At 39.3% G+C, this 18,750-nt stretch overlaps 1 protein-coding gene and 1 pseudogene across 6 annotated transcripts in view; both read left to right on the top strand.

The window, feature by feature from the left end:
• The first annotated feature begins 41 nt into the window (after positions 1 to 41).
• LOC112250013 lies at positions 42 to 3,077 on the top strand (annotated as a pseudogene).
• Positions 3,078 to 13,035: 9,958 nt separating this feature from the next.
• LOC112250011 (collagen alpha-1(XII) chain) overlaps positions 13,036 to 18,750 on the top strand; it is a 94,477-nt gene continuing 88,762 nt past the window's right edge. For 3 of the 6 annotated variants that reach the window (XM_024419801.2, XM_024419800.2, XM_024419802.2), the window contains exons 1-2: positions 13,036 to 13,272; positions 14,116 to 14,229. In XM_024419801.2, coding sequence (XP_024275569.1) covers positions 14,160 to 14,229 — 70 coding nt within the window. In that variant the 5' untranslated portion in view covers positions 13,036 to 13,272; positions 14,116 to 14,159. The remainder of the gene's footprint in view (positions 13,273 to 14,115; positions 14,230 to 18,750) is intronic. The other 3 variants (XM_024419803.2, XM_024419804.2, XM_024419805.2) reach the window with 3 other exon arrangements.

The following is an 18,750-nucleotide window of genomic DNA, read 5'->3' as shown; positions in this document are numbered from 1 at the left end:
TCCAAGTTCACACTCCTGCCCAGTATGTGGCAGTATGCCCCCTTTCCTGACGCGTCAGTAAATCCTCCAAAGAAACTAGCGGAAACGTGGTGTTACCGTGTCCTTGTACGACGACTGACGTGGGGAAAAGATGTACCGACACATTCAAGTAAGATATCGATTTAGTCATGTTTTGATTGCAGTTAATATCTGTATTTAACGGAATCGGGATGACTCTTTTAAAGGCTAGTGACGAGTAGCGTCACTAGCCTTTAGCGGTTATGGGATGACAGGTAGTGGCTACTACTAGCTAGCCATTTAACTTACAGGTAGTAAGCTTGCTAACGTTATCTACTAAACGTTTTATTTATTTACTTGTGTTTATGGCAAATGAACTTGGTTAAATACACAGGTAGACAGCGGCATATTCCAAGCCAGCGCTGATCTTAAAATATATCTGTAAAACTACAGTGCCGATGGGTTTGAAATGTATGCTTCTTTTTCGTAATTTGACAGGCGCTCCAGCATGTCTCGCGGCGGGCGCTGAGCAGAAGCTCCCGCAGGCAGTTGGAGAACAAGGTCACACAGAACCAGAAGCATTTCCAGGTAATTGACATGGTTTATATGGCTGACGGATTTAATAGGCAATGTCCTTAAAATATGACGTTCAAATCTACTCTTTGATTTTTAGTTTAATGACAACGTGATATTTATGTTTTGATGACTGGTGACATGTCCACCTGTCCACTTGTAGTTCCCCTCCAATGAAGCCTGAGTTACATATAGTTGACGGATAAGTATATCTGATTGACAGAAGCTCATTGGGTTGATGTTAATGCTTTGCATGCTGGGTGTAAACTGAAAACAGTCAAATAATGTGTCCCAAATGACACCCTATTCCATACATAGGTCTCTGGTCAAAAGTAGTGCACTATGGGCCCTTGTCTAGAGTAGTGCATTAAATAGGGAAAAGGGTGCCATTTGGGACGGTGTCAATGTTGTGAGATAGATGAGAAACCCATGTCTGACTCTAATTACCACTGGCAACTGATCAGGGGAGAGTGATGCCACTGCCTCATCATTGGCTGCTTTTCAATAAGTGATTGTGCAAACTGTGTTGCTTTTAAATGCTTTCTAAAACTTGGTGTATATCTTGCTGTAAATCATTAAAAGTGTAATGGCTGGATTGCTGGAATGTACTTGTTGCATTCTGTGGTTAGAATGGTCCATTTGTGGGCATTAATGACCACTCAACCACCCAGATAGAGTTCTCTGGAGATGCACTGTTGAATCCTTTTGCTCTACTAGGAGATGAAAAGCTCAATTCAAGTAAGTCACTGTCCACTCAAATGATGCTTTTCCCTTGACTTACCCCCACACTAGTGGGCCGCCAGTGTTTTATGTTAATGTCAGCTCTAGTATTATTGTGTTTAGCAGGAGTGTGACACTTAACTTGTGATGAGCAGAATCAACAACCTTTGCTTTGTGAGATGGTGTTAAAGTTCACAGTTAGGCATTGCTACGTAAATGCAAGCTGAAAAGTACCTAGGCCTTGCCTTGGCTCCAAGTCAGAGCAGGTCCGCCAGAGTTATGGCTCAGTGAGACATAGGGTGCCGGCCTTGTGTAGATGGAAACATTGTCTGAGCCTTTCGGTTATAACACTGGGGTGAATCCTCATTGGCAATGCTCCGAAAGAGTACACCACAGCTTTGGTGAGCTTAAAGGATGCAGGATGCTTGTACTGTATGTTGCTGTGCATTACATGAATTTAATACGGTATATTTTTCTTCACCAGGAGGACAATGAGATTCCAATTAATTTGAAAGGGGGTGTCAGCGATGCTATCCTAATACAGAACAACAATGGCACTCACTATTCTGGGTGAGTACAGATGGACTCCATGGCAAACTAATCCATGTAGACATAAGATCTTGGTTTAGTCTGGTTGTACATTACCACATTAAATTGCTCAGTACCTTTTTGTAATAACACTTTATTTAATTAGTAGTAATGTCTTACATTTCATTGCAGGATCTGCGCATGTCATATATGAGCTGGTTTGTGCAGGTTTCCCCAAGAAGAAGGAGTGACTGCAGCTCCTGGGCTCACATGTTCTTCAATACATCCTGTTAGATGTAAAATGTTGTCTCCATGTCCTCAGGGGGTTGATTTGTCCTGTCATAATGGTTTCTGTTTCATGGGATCAATATTTATTTATTTATTTATTCTGAGGATGCTTAAATATGCCTCATAATGAAGTGTCATTTGTCCTTTTTGTATGTGTTTAAATTTATATTTTAAGTACAGGACAAACCGTAACGAACGTTGGCTGTGTGAAGTAGATCACCTGTTGTGTGGCGACGAACGGTGGTGATTCAACATGTAGAATCGTCTGAAATCGAACAGAAAATGACGGCAGGTGTTTTGTGGTCAGAGGTGATGGGATGGCCACCTGCTGCGTGGATGACATTCGTTATGGTGTATCCTTTAAACTAAACTAAACTGAATAAACAATGTTAATTGCTTTACGTATTGAAATGACGTAGAACAATGTTGATACAACCAGTGTATAGACCAGGGCTCATCAACTAGATTTAGCCAAGGTCAAGTTTTTTTTCTTTTTTTTCTTGAGCGGGTTGTCAGGGGGCCGGAACATTATTAGCTGATTTCCTGGTGTTTTTCTTTGTCCAATAATGAAAATATTTTACTCCGAAAACTTGTGGGGCCAAAATAAACCACGCGCCGGCCATATTCGGCCCACGGGCCTCCAGTTGGGGACCCATGGTGTAGACTATAGAGGAATGTTGGTGCTAGCCTATGTCTGGTTATGATCATGTCGTCACAACGGCAGAGGAAGAAAGACGTTAACATTTTGGTCATTTAGCAGAAGCTCTTATCCATCACATTATACATAAGTCTCTACTCAGTACTTTACTCAGTACTTTGTTGACGCACCTTTGGCCGCGATCACAGCCTAGAGTTTTCTTGGGTATGACGCTAAAAGCTTGGCACGCCTGTATTTGGGGAGTTTCTCCCGTTCTCTCCAGATCCTCTTAAGCTCTGATAGGTTGGATGGGGAGCGTCACTGCAAAGCTATTTTCAGGTCTCTCCGGAGATGTTTGATCGGGTTCAAGTCCAGGCTCTGGCTGGGCCACTCAAGGACATTCAGAGACTTGTCCCAAAACCACTCCTGCATTCTCTTGGCTTTGTGCTTAGTGTTGTTGTCCTGGTGGAAGGTGAACCTTCTCCCCAGTATGAGGTTCTGAGCAGTCTGGAGCAGGTTTTCATCAAGGATCTCTCTCTACTTTGCTCTGTTCATCTTTCCCTTGATCCTGACTAGTCTCCCAGTCCCTGCCGCTGAAAAAACCCCACGCTTCACCGTAGGGATGGTGCCAGGTTTCCTCCAGACGTGACGCTTGGCATTCAGGCCAAAGAGTTCAATATTGGCTTCATCAGACCAGAGAATCTTGTTTCTCATGGTCTGAGAGTCCTTTAGGTGCCTTTTGCCAAACTCCAAGAGGGCAGTTGTGCCTTTTACTGAGGAGTGGCTTCTGTCTGGCCACTACCATAAAGGCCTAATTGGTGGACTGCTGCAGAGATGGTTGTCCTTCTGGAAGGTTCTCCCATCTCCACAGAGAAACTCTAGAGCTTTGTCAGAGTGACCGTCGGGTTCTTGGTCACCTCCCTGGCCAAGGCCCTTCTCCCCCGATTGCTCAGTTTGGCAGGGCGGCCAACTCTAGGAAGAGTCTTGGTGGTTCCAAACTTCTTCAATTTAAGAATGATGGACACCACTGTGTTCTTGGGGACCTTCAATGCTGCAGAAATGTTTTGCTACCCTTCCCCAGATCTGTGCCTCCATGTAATCCTGTCTCTGAGCTCTACGGACAATACCTTCGACCTCATGGCTTGGTTTTTTCTCTGACAGGTTTAGAGATGTTTGCAAATGTATTAAAAACTGATATACTTTATTTACGCTGTCAACTGTGGGACCTTATATAGACAGGCGTGTGCCATTCCAAATCATGTCCAATCAATTGAATTTACCACAGGTGGACTCCAAGTTGTGGAAACATTTCAAGGGTGATCAATGCACCCGAGCTCAATATCGAGTCTCATAGCAAAGGGTCTGAATACTTAGTGTATAAGGTATATCAGTTTATTTTTAATTTTTAATACATTTGCAAACCTCTGTAAACCTGTTTTCTCTTTTTCATTATGGGATATTGTGTTAGATGAGGGGAAAAAAAACTTTCTGATTGCACTGTACGTACAGATCTTCAAATCAAATTTTATTTGTCACATACACATGGTTAGCAGATGTTAATGCGAGTGTAGCGAAATGCTTGTGCTTCTAGTTCCGACAATGCAGTAATAACCAACAAGTAATCTAACTAACAATTCCAAAACTACTGTCTTATACACAGTGTAAGGGGATAAAGAATATGTACATAAGGATATATGAATGAGTGATGGTACAGAGGAGCATAGGCAAGATACAGTAGATGGTATCGAGTACAGTATATACATATGAGATGAGTATGTAAACAAAGTGGCATAGTTAAAGTGGCTAGTGATACATGTATTACATAAGGATGCAGTCGATGATATAGAGTACAGTATATACGTATGCATATGAGATGAATAATGTAGGGTAAGTACCTCAGGAGGCTGAAGAGGCGCTGCTGCGCCTTCTTCACGATGCTGTCTGTGTGAGTGGACCAATTCAGTTTGTCTGTGATGTGTATGCCGAGGAACTTAAAACTTGCTACCCTTTCCACTACTGTACCATTTAAGGTCCAACTTCAATGGTTTATTTTAAAATTGCAGTGGAAAAACACTGGTATTTGTTTTAAGTAGTAATACAATTGATTTTATCTTCTACATGTGACCAAGTGTTCCCCACTTTTGCAGTGTGGCTCCGTTTTTAAAACTTGTCTGTAAGATTAGTACCTTAGTTCCAAACCAAGGGCACATTAGGCCAAGGGCAGTGTTTAATATTGTCATCAAATGATACTTTGTAAAGAAATTAGTTTATCTACGATTAGAATGACGTTCCTATTTTGGAATGTCCTTGAGCTCTAGCCTACAGAAATCGGACTAGATCATGGGAAAATGTCATGAGATGCCATTTGCTCTATTGTTGACTTTTTTGTTGGTGATTTGATACGATATGCGTGCACATCTTACAGTGTTGTATAGCAGATAAAAAGTTTCATTTTTTTTGTTTCAGACTTATGAAATATTAGTTTTTTTTAAATCACCGAGCTTTTTCTGAAGCAATGCACCAGAAAGCATTGCTGGAGGGCTTTCGCATGTGCATTTAGCCTTTTGAGCCCCTAGAGGGCAATGTCTTCAAGGGAATTACTTGGGTCTCACATTATGATAGATCAATGTTCGGGAAACTGAATTCTCTCATCTGTAAAAGTTGTGACATCTCTGTTTTAATTTCAATAACACGTCAATAATCAATAACGTTCATTTGAAAAAGTTGTTTTTCAAAATGATCTGTTAGGCTATAATCTATAGCCTATGTATTTGATAGATGAGAATGGAATAGGCTACTCCAGTAGCCCCAAAAACTCCAGACACAATTCTGGTTGTACAATATCACTTTAAGTTGCTCAGTGCCTTTTGAAATAAGACTATTTAATTATTAATAACCTCTTACATTTCATTGCAGGATCTGCATATGTCATATATGAGCTGGTTTGTGCAGGTTTCCCCAAGGAGGAGTGACTGCAGCTCACATGTTCTACAACACACACTGTTAGATGTAAAACGTCTCCATCTCCTCGGGGTTGATTTGTCCTGTCATAATGGTTTCTTTTTCAAGTTCATGGGATCAATATTTATTTTTTGGAGCCCAGGATGATTAAATATGCCTCTCATAACAAAGTGTCATTAGTCCTTATTTTTGTATGTGTGTAACTGTATTTTAAGTACAGTAGACACCATAACGAATGTTGGCCGTGTGCGGCTTTGTGAAGTAGAACCCATTGACCCAAGTTTATTTGACAAAATTGTTGCAACAAAAATGTGTGGTGGAAATGGCAGGAAAATTTTATAGGAAACATTTTCTATAGATTTACAAAATGGTGACTTTTTTTTGTCTAACTTTTTTCATTGTGACCAATGATGGAAACTGAATAAATGATAATTGCCAAATTAATTTTTAAGTATGCAGTGTACGTGTCATTACGTCACTATAAAACTCAACTTCACATTTTATTCTAAATGCCTAGGCCCAGTGCTTGAAAAAATATATTTTTATCAACTATAAAAATGTATCTTTGCAAGACAAGGATTGTCCTGACTTTCAATAATGGCTGAATTGCTTTGCATTGCTTTCTAGTTGGCTAGCTAGTTTCACCATCAAATTATTTCAGATCTACAGGAGTGCAAGTCTCACCATGGCACAGACCTTGGTGATACATAGGCACATGAGAATTATTAGAATATGGCAAATGTTAGTCAATTATTGCATTCCATCCATGCTGGATTTCCCAGGCTACCTGAGACAGGAAACCGATAGGTGGGAGGGTAGACTACAGGCTCCAATGCGGAATTAGCCTGAAAGAGTAATAGAAACACGTATTTTTTTCAACACGTTTTTTGTGAAAAAAGTGTTTTTACATTTTAGTAATTTAGCAGAGCTCCTATCCAGAGCGACTTCAGATAGCTAAGTGAGACATCCACATATCACAGGCATAGTAAGTAGGCTACACTTTTCCTCAATATGAACAGGTGCGGTGGGATTTATTTCACCTTTATTGAACCAGGTAGGCAAGTTGAGAACAAGTTCTCATTTACAATTGCCACCTGGCCAAGATAAAGCAAAGCAGTTCGACACACAACAACACAGAGTTACACATGGAGTAAAACAAACATACAGGCAATAATACAATAGAAAAATAAGTCTATATACAATGTGAGCAAATGAGGTGAGATAAGGGAGGTAAAGGCAAAAAAAAGGCCATGGTGGCGAAGTAAATACAATATAGCAAGTAAAACACTGGAATGGTAGATTTGCAGTGGAAGAATGTGCAAAGTAGAAATAGAAATAATGGGGTGCAAAGGAGCAAAATAAATACATACAGTAGGGGAAGATGTAGTTGTTTGGGCTCAATTATAGATGGGCTATGTACAGGTGCAGTAATCTGTGAGCTGCTCTGACAGATGGTACTTATAGCTAGTGAGGGAGATAAGTGTTTCCAGTTTCAGAGATTTGTGTAGTTCGTTCCAGTCATTGGCAGCAGAGAACTGGAAGGAGAGGTGGCCAAAGGAGAAATTGGTTTTGGGGGTAACCAGAGAGATATACCTGCTGGAGCGCGTGCTGCTATGGTGACCAGCGAGCTGAGAAAAGGGGGGACTTTACCTAGCAGGGTCTTGTAGATGATCTGGAGCCAGTGGGTTTGGTGACGAGTATGAAGCGAGGGCCAGCCACAGTTCGCAGTGGTGGGTAGTATATGGGGCTTTGGTGACAAAACGGATGGCACTGTGATAGACTTCATCCAATTGATTGAGTAGGGTATTAGAGGCTATTTTGTAAATCACATTGACGAAGTCGAGGATCGGTAGGATGGTCAGTTTTACGTGGGTATGTTTGGCAGCATGAGTGAAGGATGCTTTGTTTTGCGAAATAGGAAAACAATTCTAGATTTAACTTTGGATTTGAGATGTTTGATGTGAGTCTGGAAGGAGAGTTTACAGTCGAACCAGACACCTAGGTATTTGTAGTTGTCCACATATTCTAAGTCAGAACTGTCCAGAGTAGTGATGCTGTGATCAGTGGAAAAGCATGCATTTCGTTTTACATGCATTTAAGAGCAGTTGGAGGCCACGGAAGGAGAGTTGTATGGCATTGAAACTCGTCTGGAGGGTTGTTAACACAGTGTCCAAAGAAGGGCCAGAAGTATACAGAATGGTGTCGTCTGCGAAGAGGTGAATTAGAGACTCACCAGCAGCAAGAGCGAGGTCATTGATGTATACAGAGAAGAGAGTCGGCCCAAGAATTGAACCCAGTGGCACCCCCATAGAGACTGTCAGAGGCCCGGACAACAGGCCCTCCGATTTGACACACTGAACTCTATCAGAGAAGTAGTTGGTGAACCAGGCGAGGCAATCATTTGAGACACCAAGGCTATCGAGTCTGCCGATGAGGATGTGATTGACAGAGTCGAAAGCCTTGGCCAGGTCAATGAATAGGGCTGCATAGTATTGTTTCTTATCGATGGCGGTTAAGATATCGTTTAGGACCTTGAGCGTGGCTGAGGTGCACCCATGACCAGCTCTGAAACCAGATTGCATAGCGGAGAAGGTGCGTGGGATTCGAAATGGTCGGTAATCTGTTTGTTGACTTGGCTTTTGAAGACCTTAGAAAGGCAGGGTAGGATAGATATAGGTCTGTAGCAGTTTGGGTCTAGAGTGTAGTTACAGCAAAGTCAGAGCTAGAAAGGGGGGCGGGGTCGAGGTGAGGATGGGATTATGTAAAATACTCTTTGAAGAGGTAGGGTTTCAGGTGCTTTCGGAAGATGGGCAGGGACTCTGCTGTCCTAGCTTCTCCATGCCAGGACAGAGAACAGCTTGGACTGGGCTGCACCATAGCTGCCCTACCGTAGGGGTGGGAGGGCCAAGAGACTAGAGGTGGCAGAACGGAATGCTCGGGTTGGGGTGTAGGATTTGAGCATAACCTGAAGGAATGGATGGGCAGTGATGTCATTACTGAGTGTGACATCATTACGTCCAGCTGTTTTTATCAACACAAGATAGTTAAGTCAGGGTAGCCTAGTTGTTAGAGTGTTGGGCTAGTAACTGAAAGGTTGCAAGTTCGAATCCCCAAGCTGACAAGGTACAAATCTGTCGTTCTGCCCCTGAACAAGGCAGTCAACCACTGTTCCCAGGCCGTCATTGGAAATAAGAATTTGTTCTTAACTGACTTGCCTAGGAAAATAAATGGAAATGTACCCTAGCAGGCAATTGTTTAATCTATTTTCCATGCAAACTTTCTAAATGTTGACAAAAACTCCCTCAACAAGTTAATGGAAACATAGCTAATCTTGTTCATGTCTAGTTTGCTACTAATACCATTCTCATGATGGGAATTATTACCAGTAGGTAGGTTTCCTTCCAAATGGCGACAGATTTTCATGAGAATATTCTAAAATCCGCATAAAAACACAACTGCCTCCCACGAAGCACCATTACCTTTTTCTTATTATTTTTTTTCTTAACAAATCAATACAGGAAGTACATGGGGGAACACAAGTATATATAAATAATATACAAAAGACAATTGGGCTAGGGGGGATAGAGGGCAGGGCTAGAGGGTACAAAATCACATTACACAAGGACATACAGACACTTGTTATTCTAACCTTTTTTGTTAGTAGAGTATTTAATTGTCTTAAAATATAGTTCAATTTGTTTTTGTAAGGTAAGAACATTTGTTTTTTTGTTGTTGTAAATTGACATTTGTGAATATGAAATTTGGCCAAAAGAATAAGGAAATTAATTACATAAATATGTTTCAGCTTATTTCTATCGTAGGTAAATAATCTAAGCAGTATATCTCTCCACAATAGTGTAAGATCTTCATAAATGTATTCAATTATAAATCTACTGATGTCTTGCCACAGTTTTCTTACATGCATACAATGCCAAAAAAGATGCAACACTGTTTCTGGGTGGTCATTACAAAAGCAGAAATTTGAGTTGATGTTTTCCTTAAACTTCTTCATATAGTGGTTGGAAGGATAATATTTATGAATAATTTTTAAGGAAACTTCCTTAATTTTGTTAACAAGTAGGTATGTGTGTGGCAACATCCAAACTTTTTTCCAACAGATATGATCAATAAATCCATTCCAGTAAGGCATGACATAAGGTATAGATACAACATCCTGTTGAAACAAGGTTCGTATCGCTCTGTTGTTGAATGGAGCAAAAGAGAAACAAATCTTTCCCACTGATGAGTGGCAGAGAAGCCTAGTGTTTGGAGTGTTGGACTAGTAACTGGAAGGTTGCAAGTTCAAATCCCCGAGCTGACAAGGTACAAATCTGTCGTTCTCCCCCTGAACAGGCAGTTAACCCGCCCATTGCAAAATCTTTAGGTGTTACAGGGACCTTGTAAAGTGATAAGAATTCCTTATAACTGAGTAAAAGACCCTCTGCATTTACCAGTTTGCTCACCAATAGGGTATTATTTCAGAACACAAATTTTAAAAACAAAGGGTAATGGGTACAGTTTCTCCACAGAAAGTTGAAAAGCTTCTGGTCTATCTCCTTGCTTATTTTACTGTCACGATATAAAGATAGAGCGCCATATGTTAGTCTAGAGATGCCTTCAGCCTGGGTTATTAGGACTCTACCTTTTAAAGATAAGTCCCTCTGTAGCCATTGATTTAGCTTATTCTGTTTTTTTTTCAAATAAGAGGGTTAAAACTTAGCAAGCCTCTAGACTTCTGATCCTTTGTAATGTGTATGCCTAAATATGTAAGTTCTTATTTACTGGAATACCATAATATGAAGGTGTCACACAATCTTTGACAGCCATGAGTTCACATATATTAATGTTAAGATATAGACCAGACGCTTTGGAAAAGGATTGTAATCACATTGAACGATAAGGGAATTTGCAATCTTTCAGAAAAAGTGTAGTATCGTCAGCCAGCCAGCTGGCACGAAGCACCATTACCTTCTTCAAGATTTCAGAGCGAGTGACGTCACCGATTGAAACACTATTAGCGCACACTCATCTAACTAGCTAGCCAATTCACACCGTTTACATATAGACTGCATGATGAGATTATTATTGTGGACAAAAGAGCAAGATCATTTTCATTTGTCAAACTGCAGGCAAGCATCGATTATCATGTCACCAGAATAAGACTATCACCACCCTGTGAGCGTCATCATAATTGATTTAATCTGTAGCCTAATAAACTGCATGCTTTCTCGACGAGTGGTAGTGGACCTCACATGTTATGGCGTGACTCCCAAGTTTACGTCGATTGTTATTATATCAATATTGGCGGATAAAACTGTTTCCACCGACATCATTCGCATAATTAACCAAACAAAACAAAAACAAAAAAAGATCCCACCTTGTCTAGCGTATCTTGCTCCAATTCCAATGGTTTATTTTAACATTACAATGGGGAAAACACTGGTATTTACTTAAGTAGTAATATCATGTAATTTATCTAATATATGTGACCACAATTCCTAAATTTTTCACTGTCTTTCTCCTTTAAAGCCAGTCTGTAAGATTAGTACCTTATTATTAGAAACCAAGGAGGGCACATTAAGCCAAGGGCAGTCATAATGTTGTCATCAAATGATACTTTGCGAATATACGAATATATCTACAATTAGAATATGACGTTCCTATTTTGGAATGTCCCTTGAACTCTACACAGAAATAACTACTAGATCATGGGAAAATGTCATGAGATGCAATTTAATCAATATAGTTGACTTTTTGGTGATTTGATACGCTATGCGTGCACATCTTTACAATGTGTTTAGATTATAAAAAGTGGCATCAGACATTTGTGAAAATGTTAGTAACGTTTTTTTTAACCGAGTTTTATCTGAATACTTTATTAAGTAGAACCTAATGTTCAAGGAAACAGCGATGCTTTTTGCCTCTTGAGCCACTGGAGGGCTATGTCTTCGAGGGAATTGATTGGGTCTCGCATAACAGTCCGATGGTCGGGAAACTGAATTCTGTCATCTGAAAAAGTGTTTAAAAAAATGTTTTAATGTTATTATCACGTTTATCAATAAAACGTTCAATTTAAAAGTTTTTCTGCGTTCAAATAATCTGTAGGGCTATAATCTATTGCCTACGTATTTGATAGATCAAATACAATTGTATTAGTCACATGTGCGGGAATTCAACAGGCTAACCGTGAAACAACAATGCAGTTCAAGAAATAGATTGAAGAAAATATTTACTAAATAAACTAAAGTGAAAAAACGAAACAAAATAAAAAAGTAACACAAGAAAATGACAACAATAACGAGACTATATAGAAAGCATCACCCTTTAAATCAAATCAAATGAAATGTATTTATATAGCCCTTCGTACATCAGCTGATATCTCAAAGTGCTGTACAGAAACCCAGCCTTAAACCCCAAACAGCAAGCAATGCAGGTGTAGAAGCACGGTGGCTAGGAAAAACTCCCTAGAAAGGCCAAAACCTAGGAAGAAACCTAGAGAGGAACCAGGCTATGTGGGGTGGCCAGTCCTCTTCTGGCTGTGCCGGGTGGAGATTATAACAGAACATGGCCAAGATGTTCAAATGTTCATAAATTACCAGCATGGTCGTATAATAATAAGGCAGAACAGTTGAAACTGGAGCAGCAGCACGGTCAGGTGGACTGGGGACAGCAAGGAGTCATCATGTCAGGTAGTCCTGGGGCATGGTCCTAGGGCTCAGGTCCTCCGAGAGAGAAAGAGAGAATTAGAGAACGCACACTTAGATTCACACAGGACACCGAATAGGACAGGAGAGGTACTCCATATATAACAAACTGACCCTAGCCCCCCGACACATAAACTACTGCAGCATAAATACTGGAGGCTGAGACAGGAGGGGTCAGGAGACACTCATGCTTCACCTGTATAATTATGATTGGACAGTGTCTTGACATTTTCTGAGTGGAATCCATAGACTTATTAAATAGTTCAATAACATAACAATATATTTATAAATATTTATCTGCTGACATGAATCCCATTAAATTAAAATGATGTAGTTAAGCCTACTGATTCTTAAGTGGTCACTGAATTAATGGGGCTGTTGAAGATTTTTCCATTGTCTAAAAAAAACGGCTCAACGGTTGCCAATAGCAACACATGTCCTGGTTTCCAAACGCAGATGCTATGAACTTGAGGATAAAACCTTTAGAGAAGCATCATTGAAAAGGAATGCAGAAAACTATGCTACATTTCCAAAAGTATATCCCCACACTCTGAGAGGCTGCATTTATCAATCTGTGGCAGGGTTCCACGCTTGCTGAGTGTCGTAAGAGCTTACGATAGTAAAGGAAGAGTTGGGAACAGCCCCCTATTAAGTAGCAGATTGTAGAGAGTCTTCCCACTTGGAAAAAGGCTTCTGATCTGTGACCTCCGCAAGAGGAGAACTGAGTTTTCGTCTGTGCTTAGAATATTGATTCTCCTCCCGTAAAACTTGTATCGATCATTACCAGAAGGGGCATATCCAAAGAGGCTTTACTGTTTTGTATTCTGAAATCAAACGAGCGACAGCACAACTTCATTTCCACAGGTCAGTATTGAATTAATTGAATATGGAATTATGGATTGGACTACTGTTTAGGCTATCTGAGAGGTAAAGGGAGATTAGTTATGCTCATCTGGAGACCAGGGAAGTAGGCAATCCCAATATTGTGCTCTGAATTTTTCTATTTATTATTTGCCTATTGATCATTTTCGTCAAGGTGTCTTTATGTTAAGGTGTTTTTTAGATGAATTATTTCCCGTAATTATCCCCCAACAACCATGCCATAAATGCCGTGTGTCTTGGACTCATGTGCATTGGACATATAGGTTGGCGTTGGAATATTCTTCGCGGTTTAAACACAGGTTAATTCCTAATGTGTGAAGTAAATTAGAATTTTATTTTAGAAGAAAGGAAACATTTATCACTTAGGACTGGTGGTCTATACTGTGTTCGATATTGCACGATATTGTTTTTTTGTGCTTGGAGACACGGGTTGGGTTTTCATATAGTTTGTACATGTTGGATAGTTTATAGTTTTTGAGTCATGCTCTTGACTGAACGGGGACCGCCTTTTTGATCAGATAGGCTACAATAGGAAGCGCGTTTATCCCATAGAAAAGTGTAGAAGAGACAATTTTCGATTAAAAGTTGATAGTGAGTTTTCTTACACTGTTTTTAATCCCTGTTTAAATTGGACCAATCTGATGAGACAATGTAGTTTAGATGTTCAATTGTCTTTCCATTGTCTTTGAATGCACTTGCTATATCACACATCTATAGTTTATTTGGGATTATATGGAATTTAAATGTTTGATGCTTGTGGTAAAAGTACAATGGAATGTTGGAGCATTGCTGAGATGCGTGCGTAATTGCACGTTCTTTTTGTAGCCTCATTCATGTTCTGCTGAACCAGAGAGAGAAAGAGAGTCAAAATGAAGATAAGGCTGTCTCTGGCAGCGGCTGCCTTCCTTGCAGTGCTACTATCCTCCGTCGAGGCCCAAGGTAAAGTTATCCCTCACCTGCCATTTTTTCCCCCTCCTCACCTTCATTTTTTCTACTGTTAATTAAACACAACTGAATGAAAATGTGCATCCTCCCGGTCTCTCTCGCTCTCTCTCTCTCTCTTTACCCCCCCATTTCTCTCCCTCCGACTGTAGCTAATGGTCTCGGTTCTTTAGCTCTTCATGGTGAAATTGCAATACTTTCACCACATTTAATTTAATGTTGTTAATAAATGTTTGCTGAAAGAAAATGTCTACATTATTCATCGGTAGGCCTATGGATTCATCTGTAGGCCTATGGATTCATCGGTATACCTATATATTCATTTCTAGACCTATGGATTCTTGTCTTTTTGTTGTGTTTGTATAGGTTGGCTATTTCAATTGTCTTTTTATCCAATTTTGCCTGTCTATTCATTGGGACAGGTTGAATTAACTCAAACAACTAGCTTAGGGTAGGATATTGAAACAGTCTGAGGAATGCAACATTATATTTTTCAATCAAAAAGTGCATTTCAAATAGATTTTTTTTAAATCTAAAAGTTCAAAGTGGAACAGGCCCCATCATAGTGGTCTGGAAGTTAGTGAAAGGCTAACTCTAAGCATGGATAGTTGCAGTGAAGTCTTTCTTACGCTAGGAGGGGCACTTGCTTGATATTTTTATTAGGAATTTCTGTCTTTGTTTATCTAGTATGCATACAGCAGTTCTCTGGGGACGGGAAGAATTTCAGCTGTACAAAAAATGAAGTAGCCTAAAGGAACAATGTAATAATAAAGGAACTAGGTAATGATAAAGGAACTAGGTAATGATAAAGGAACTAGGTAATGATAAAGGAACTAGGTACTGATAAAGGAACTAGGTAATGATAAAGGAACTAGGTAATGATAAAGGAACTAGGTACTGATAAAGGAACTAGGTAATGATAAAGGAACTAGGTAATGATAAAGGAACTAGGTAATGATAAAGAAACTAGGTAATGATAAAGGAGCTAGGTAATGATAAAGGAACTAGGTCATGATCAAGAAACTAGGTATTGATAAAGGAACTGGGTCATGATCAAGAAACTAGGTCAGGATCAAGGAACTATGCAATGAAAAAGAAACTAGGCAATGATAACGAAACTAGGCAATGATAAAGGAACTAGGTAATGAGATCAAGGAACTAGGTAATGATCAACGAACTAGGTAATGATCAAGGAACTAGGCAAAGATCAACGAACTAGGTAGTGATCAAGGAACTAGGTAATGATCAAGGAACTAGGCAATGATCAACGAACTAGGTAATGATCAAGGAACTAGGCAAAGATCAAGGAACTAGGTAATGATCAAGGAACTAGCTAATGATCAATGAACTAGGTAATGATCAAGGAACTAGGCAAAGATCAAGGAACTAGGTAATGATCAAGGAACTAGCTAATGATCAATGAACTAGGTAATGATGAAGGAACTAGGCAATGATCAACGAACTAGGTAATGATCAAGGATCTAGGTAATGATCAAGGAACTAGGCAATGATCAAGGAACTAGGCAATGATCAATGAGCTAGGTAATGATAAAGGAACTAGGTAATGATCAAGGAACTAGGTAATGATAATGGAACTAGGTCATGATCAAGAATCTAGGTAATGATAAAGGAACTAGGTAATGATAAAGGAACTAAGTAATGATAAAGGAACTAGGTAAGGATTAAGGAACTAGGTCATGATCAAGAAACTAGGTCAGGATCAAGGAACTAGGCAATGATAAAGAAACTAGGTAATGATAAAGGAACTAGGTAATGATCAAGGAACTAGGTAATGATCAATGAACTAGGTAATGATCAAGGATCTAGGTAATGATCAAGGAACTAGGCAATGATCAAGGAACTAGGTCATGATCAAGGATCTAGGTAATGATCAAGGAACTAGGTAATGATAAAGGAACTAGGTAATGATTAAGGAACTAGGTCATGATCAAGAAACTAGGTCAGGATCAAGGAACTAGGCAATGAAAAAGAAACTAGGCAATGATAAAGAAACTAGGTAATGATAAAGGAACTAGGTAATGATCAAGGAACTAGGTAATGATCAATGAACTAGGTAATGATCAAGGATCTAGGTAATGATTAAGGAACTAGGCAATGATCAAGGAACTAGGTCATGATCAAGGATCTAGATAATTATCAAGGAACTAGGCAATGATCAAGGAACTAGGTCATGATTAAGGTACTAGGCAATGATCAACGAACTAGGTAATGATCAAGGAACTAGGCAAAGATCAAGGAACTAGGTAATGATCAAGGAACTAGGTAATGATCAAGGAACTAGGTAATGATCAATGAACTAGGTAATGATCAAGGAACTAGGCAATGATCAGCAAACTAGGTAATGATCAAGGAACTAGGTAATGATCAAGGAACTAGGTAATGAGATCAAGGAACTAGGCAATGATCAATGAACTAGGTAATGATAAAGAAACTAGGCAATGATCAAGGAACTAGGTAATGAGATCAAGGAACTAGGTCATGATAGAGGAACTAGGTAATGATCAAGGAACTAGGTCATGATAGAGGAACTAGGTCATGATAGAGGAACTAGGTCATGATAGAGGAACCAGGTAAAAAATAAATGCCCGTAAGGTATGTATGGATAAGCTATAACTATGATGTAATTTTTTCTCTCCAAATTAACCGAGAACTCGACTGTATGTCTCCACTTTCATTCGGAGAAAAACGGGGCTTGAAGCCAATTGTCCTTCTCGTGATCTTTTTTTCTCTGATGAAACGGAAACACAAAATATAAGTGTCTCTAACATTATTTTCCAGAAACTGTTAGACTGAGAAAGAACATTATTCTGAAGCTCCCAAGACCATTCATATAAATTACAGATTACAGGGGTCAATCAGACTATAAAATGTAAAATAGTCTGTTAGAATATCATATTTTTTAAGAGAAGCCTTCTTTTTTGGTATTTTCCAAAATCTTGACCTACTTGGAAAAAACAGAAATGAAGAGAAAGAGTCATAACAGGAACAACACTAAAACACTTTTATTTTGTCATTGAGATGATTTTGGTAACACTTTATTTGGATAGTCCATCCATCTGTAGATGCTCTACAGACTGTCAGTAACATTTCAACGATCTATTAACCCTAGCTCTAGCCCTAACCTTAATCCTTACCCTTACCCTAACCCTTATTCTAAACCTAACCTTAATCCTTACCCTTAACCTTATTCTAACCCTAACCCTAACCTTAATCCTTACCTTAACCCTTATCCTAAACCTAACCCTAACCTTAATCCTTACCCTTACCCTAACCCTTATTCTAAACCTAACCTTAATCCTTACCCTTAACCTTATTCTAACCCTAACCCTAACCTTAATCCTTACCTTAACCCTTATCCTAAACCTAACCCTAACCTTAATCCTTACCCTTACCCTAACACTTATTCTAAACCTAACCTTAATCCTTACCCTTAATCTTATTCTAACCCTAACCCTAACCTTAATCCTTACCTTAACCCTTATCCTAAACCTAACCCTAACCTTAATCCTTACCTTAACCCTTATTCTAAACCAAACCCTAACCTTAATCCTTACCCTAAACCTAACCCTAACCTTAATCCTTACCCTAAACCTAACCCTAACCGTAATCCTTACCGTAACCCTTATTCTAAACCTAACCTTAATCCTTACCCTAACCCTTATTCTAAACCTAAACCTAACTCTAACATTAATCCTTACCTTAACCCTTATCCTAAACCTAACCCTAACCTTAATCCTTATCCTAAACCTAACCCTAACCTTAATCCTTACCTTAACTCTTATCCTAAACCTAACCCTAACCTTAATCCTTACCTTAACCCTTATCCTAAACCTAACCCTAACCTTAATCCTTACCTTAACCCTTATCCTAAACCTAATCTTAATCTTTACCCTAACCCATAATATAACCCCAACCCTAATCTTAAATTTGGCAAGCAGTTGCTCATCAACAGATAGTTTGTTGATGGACTATTTGGACAATCCAAATAAAGTGTGAACATGAACTTTTCGCTCATCATTGAGATGATGTGTGTGTGTTGTGTGTGGGTATTTTGTATTTTTTTTGGTGTTTTATTAGGATTCCCATTAGCTGTTGAAGAAAGCAGCAGCTACTCTTCCTGGGGTTCACACAAAACATGAAACATGACATAATACAAAGCATTAATAGACAAGAACAGCTCAAGGACAGAACTACATCAATAAAATAACTGCACACGTAGCCTACTGTACATATCAATACATGCACACAAACTATCTAGGTCAAATAGGGGAAAGGCATTGTGCCATGAGGTGTTGCTTTATCAGTTATTTTAAACCAAGTTTGCTGTTAATTTGAACAATATGAGACGGAAGGGAGTTCCATGCAATAATGGCTCTATATAATACTGTATGCTTTCTTGAATTTGTTTTGGATTTGGGGACTGAGAAAAGACCCCTGGTGGTGGTATGTCTGGTGGGGTAAGTGTATCAGAGCTGTGTGTATGTTGACTATGCAAAC

Source organism: Oncorhynchus tshawytscha, linkage group LG05 (assembly GCF_018296145.1).
Source record: "Oncorhynchus tshawytscha isolate Ot180627B linkage group LG05, Otsh_v2.0, whole genome shotgun sequence".
NCBI lineage: Eukaryota > Metazoa > Chordata > Actinopteri > Salmoniformes > Salmonidae > Oncorhynchus > Oncorhynchus tshawytscha.
Note: the sequence above shows the minus strand (reverse complement) of the source record. Positions and strands in the feature narration are given on the sequence as shown.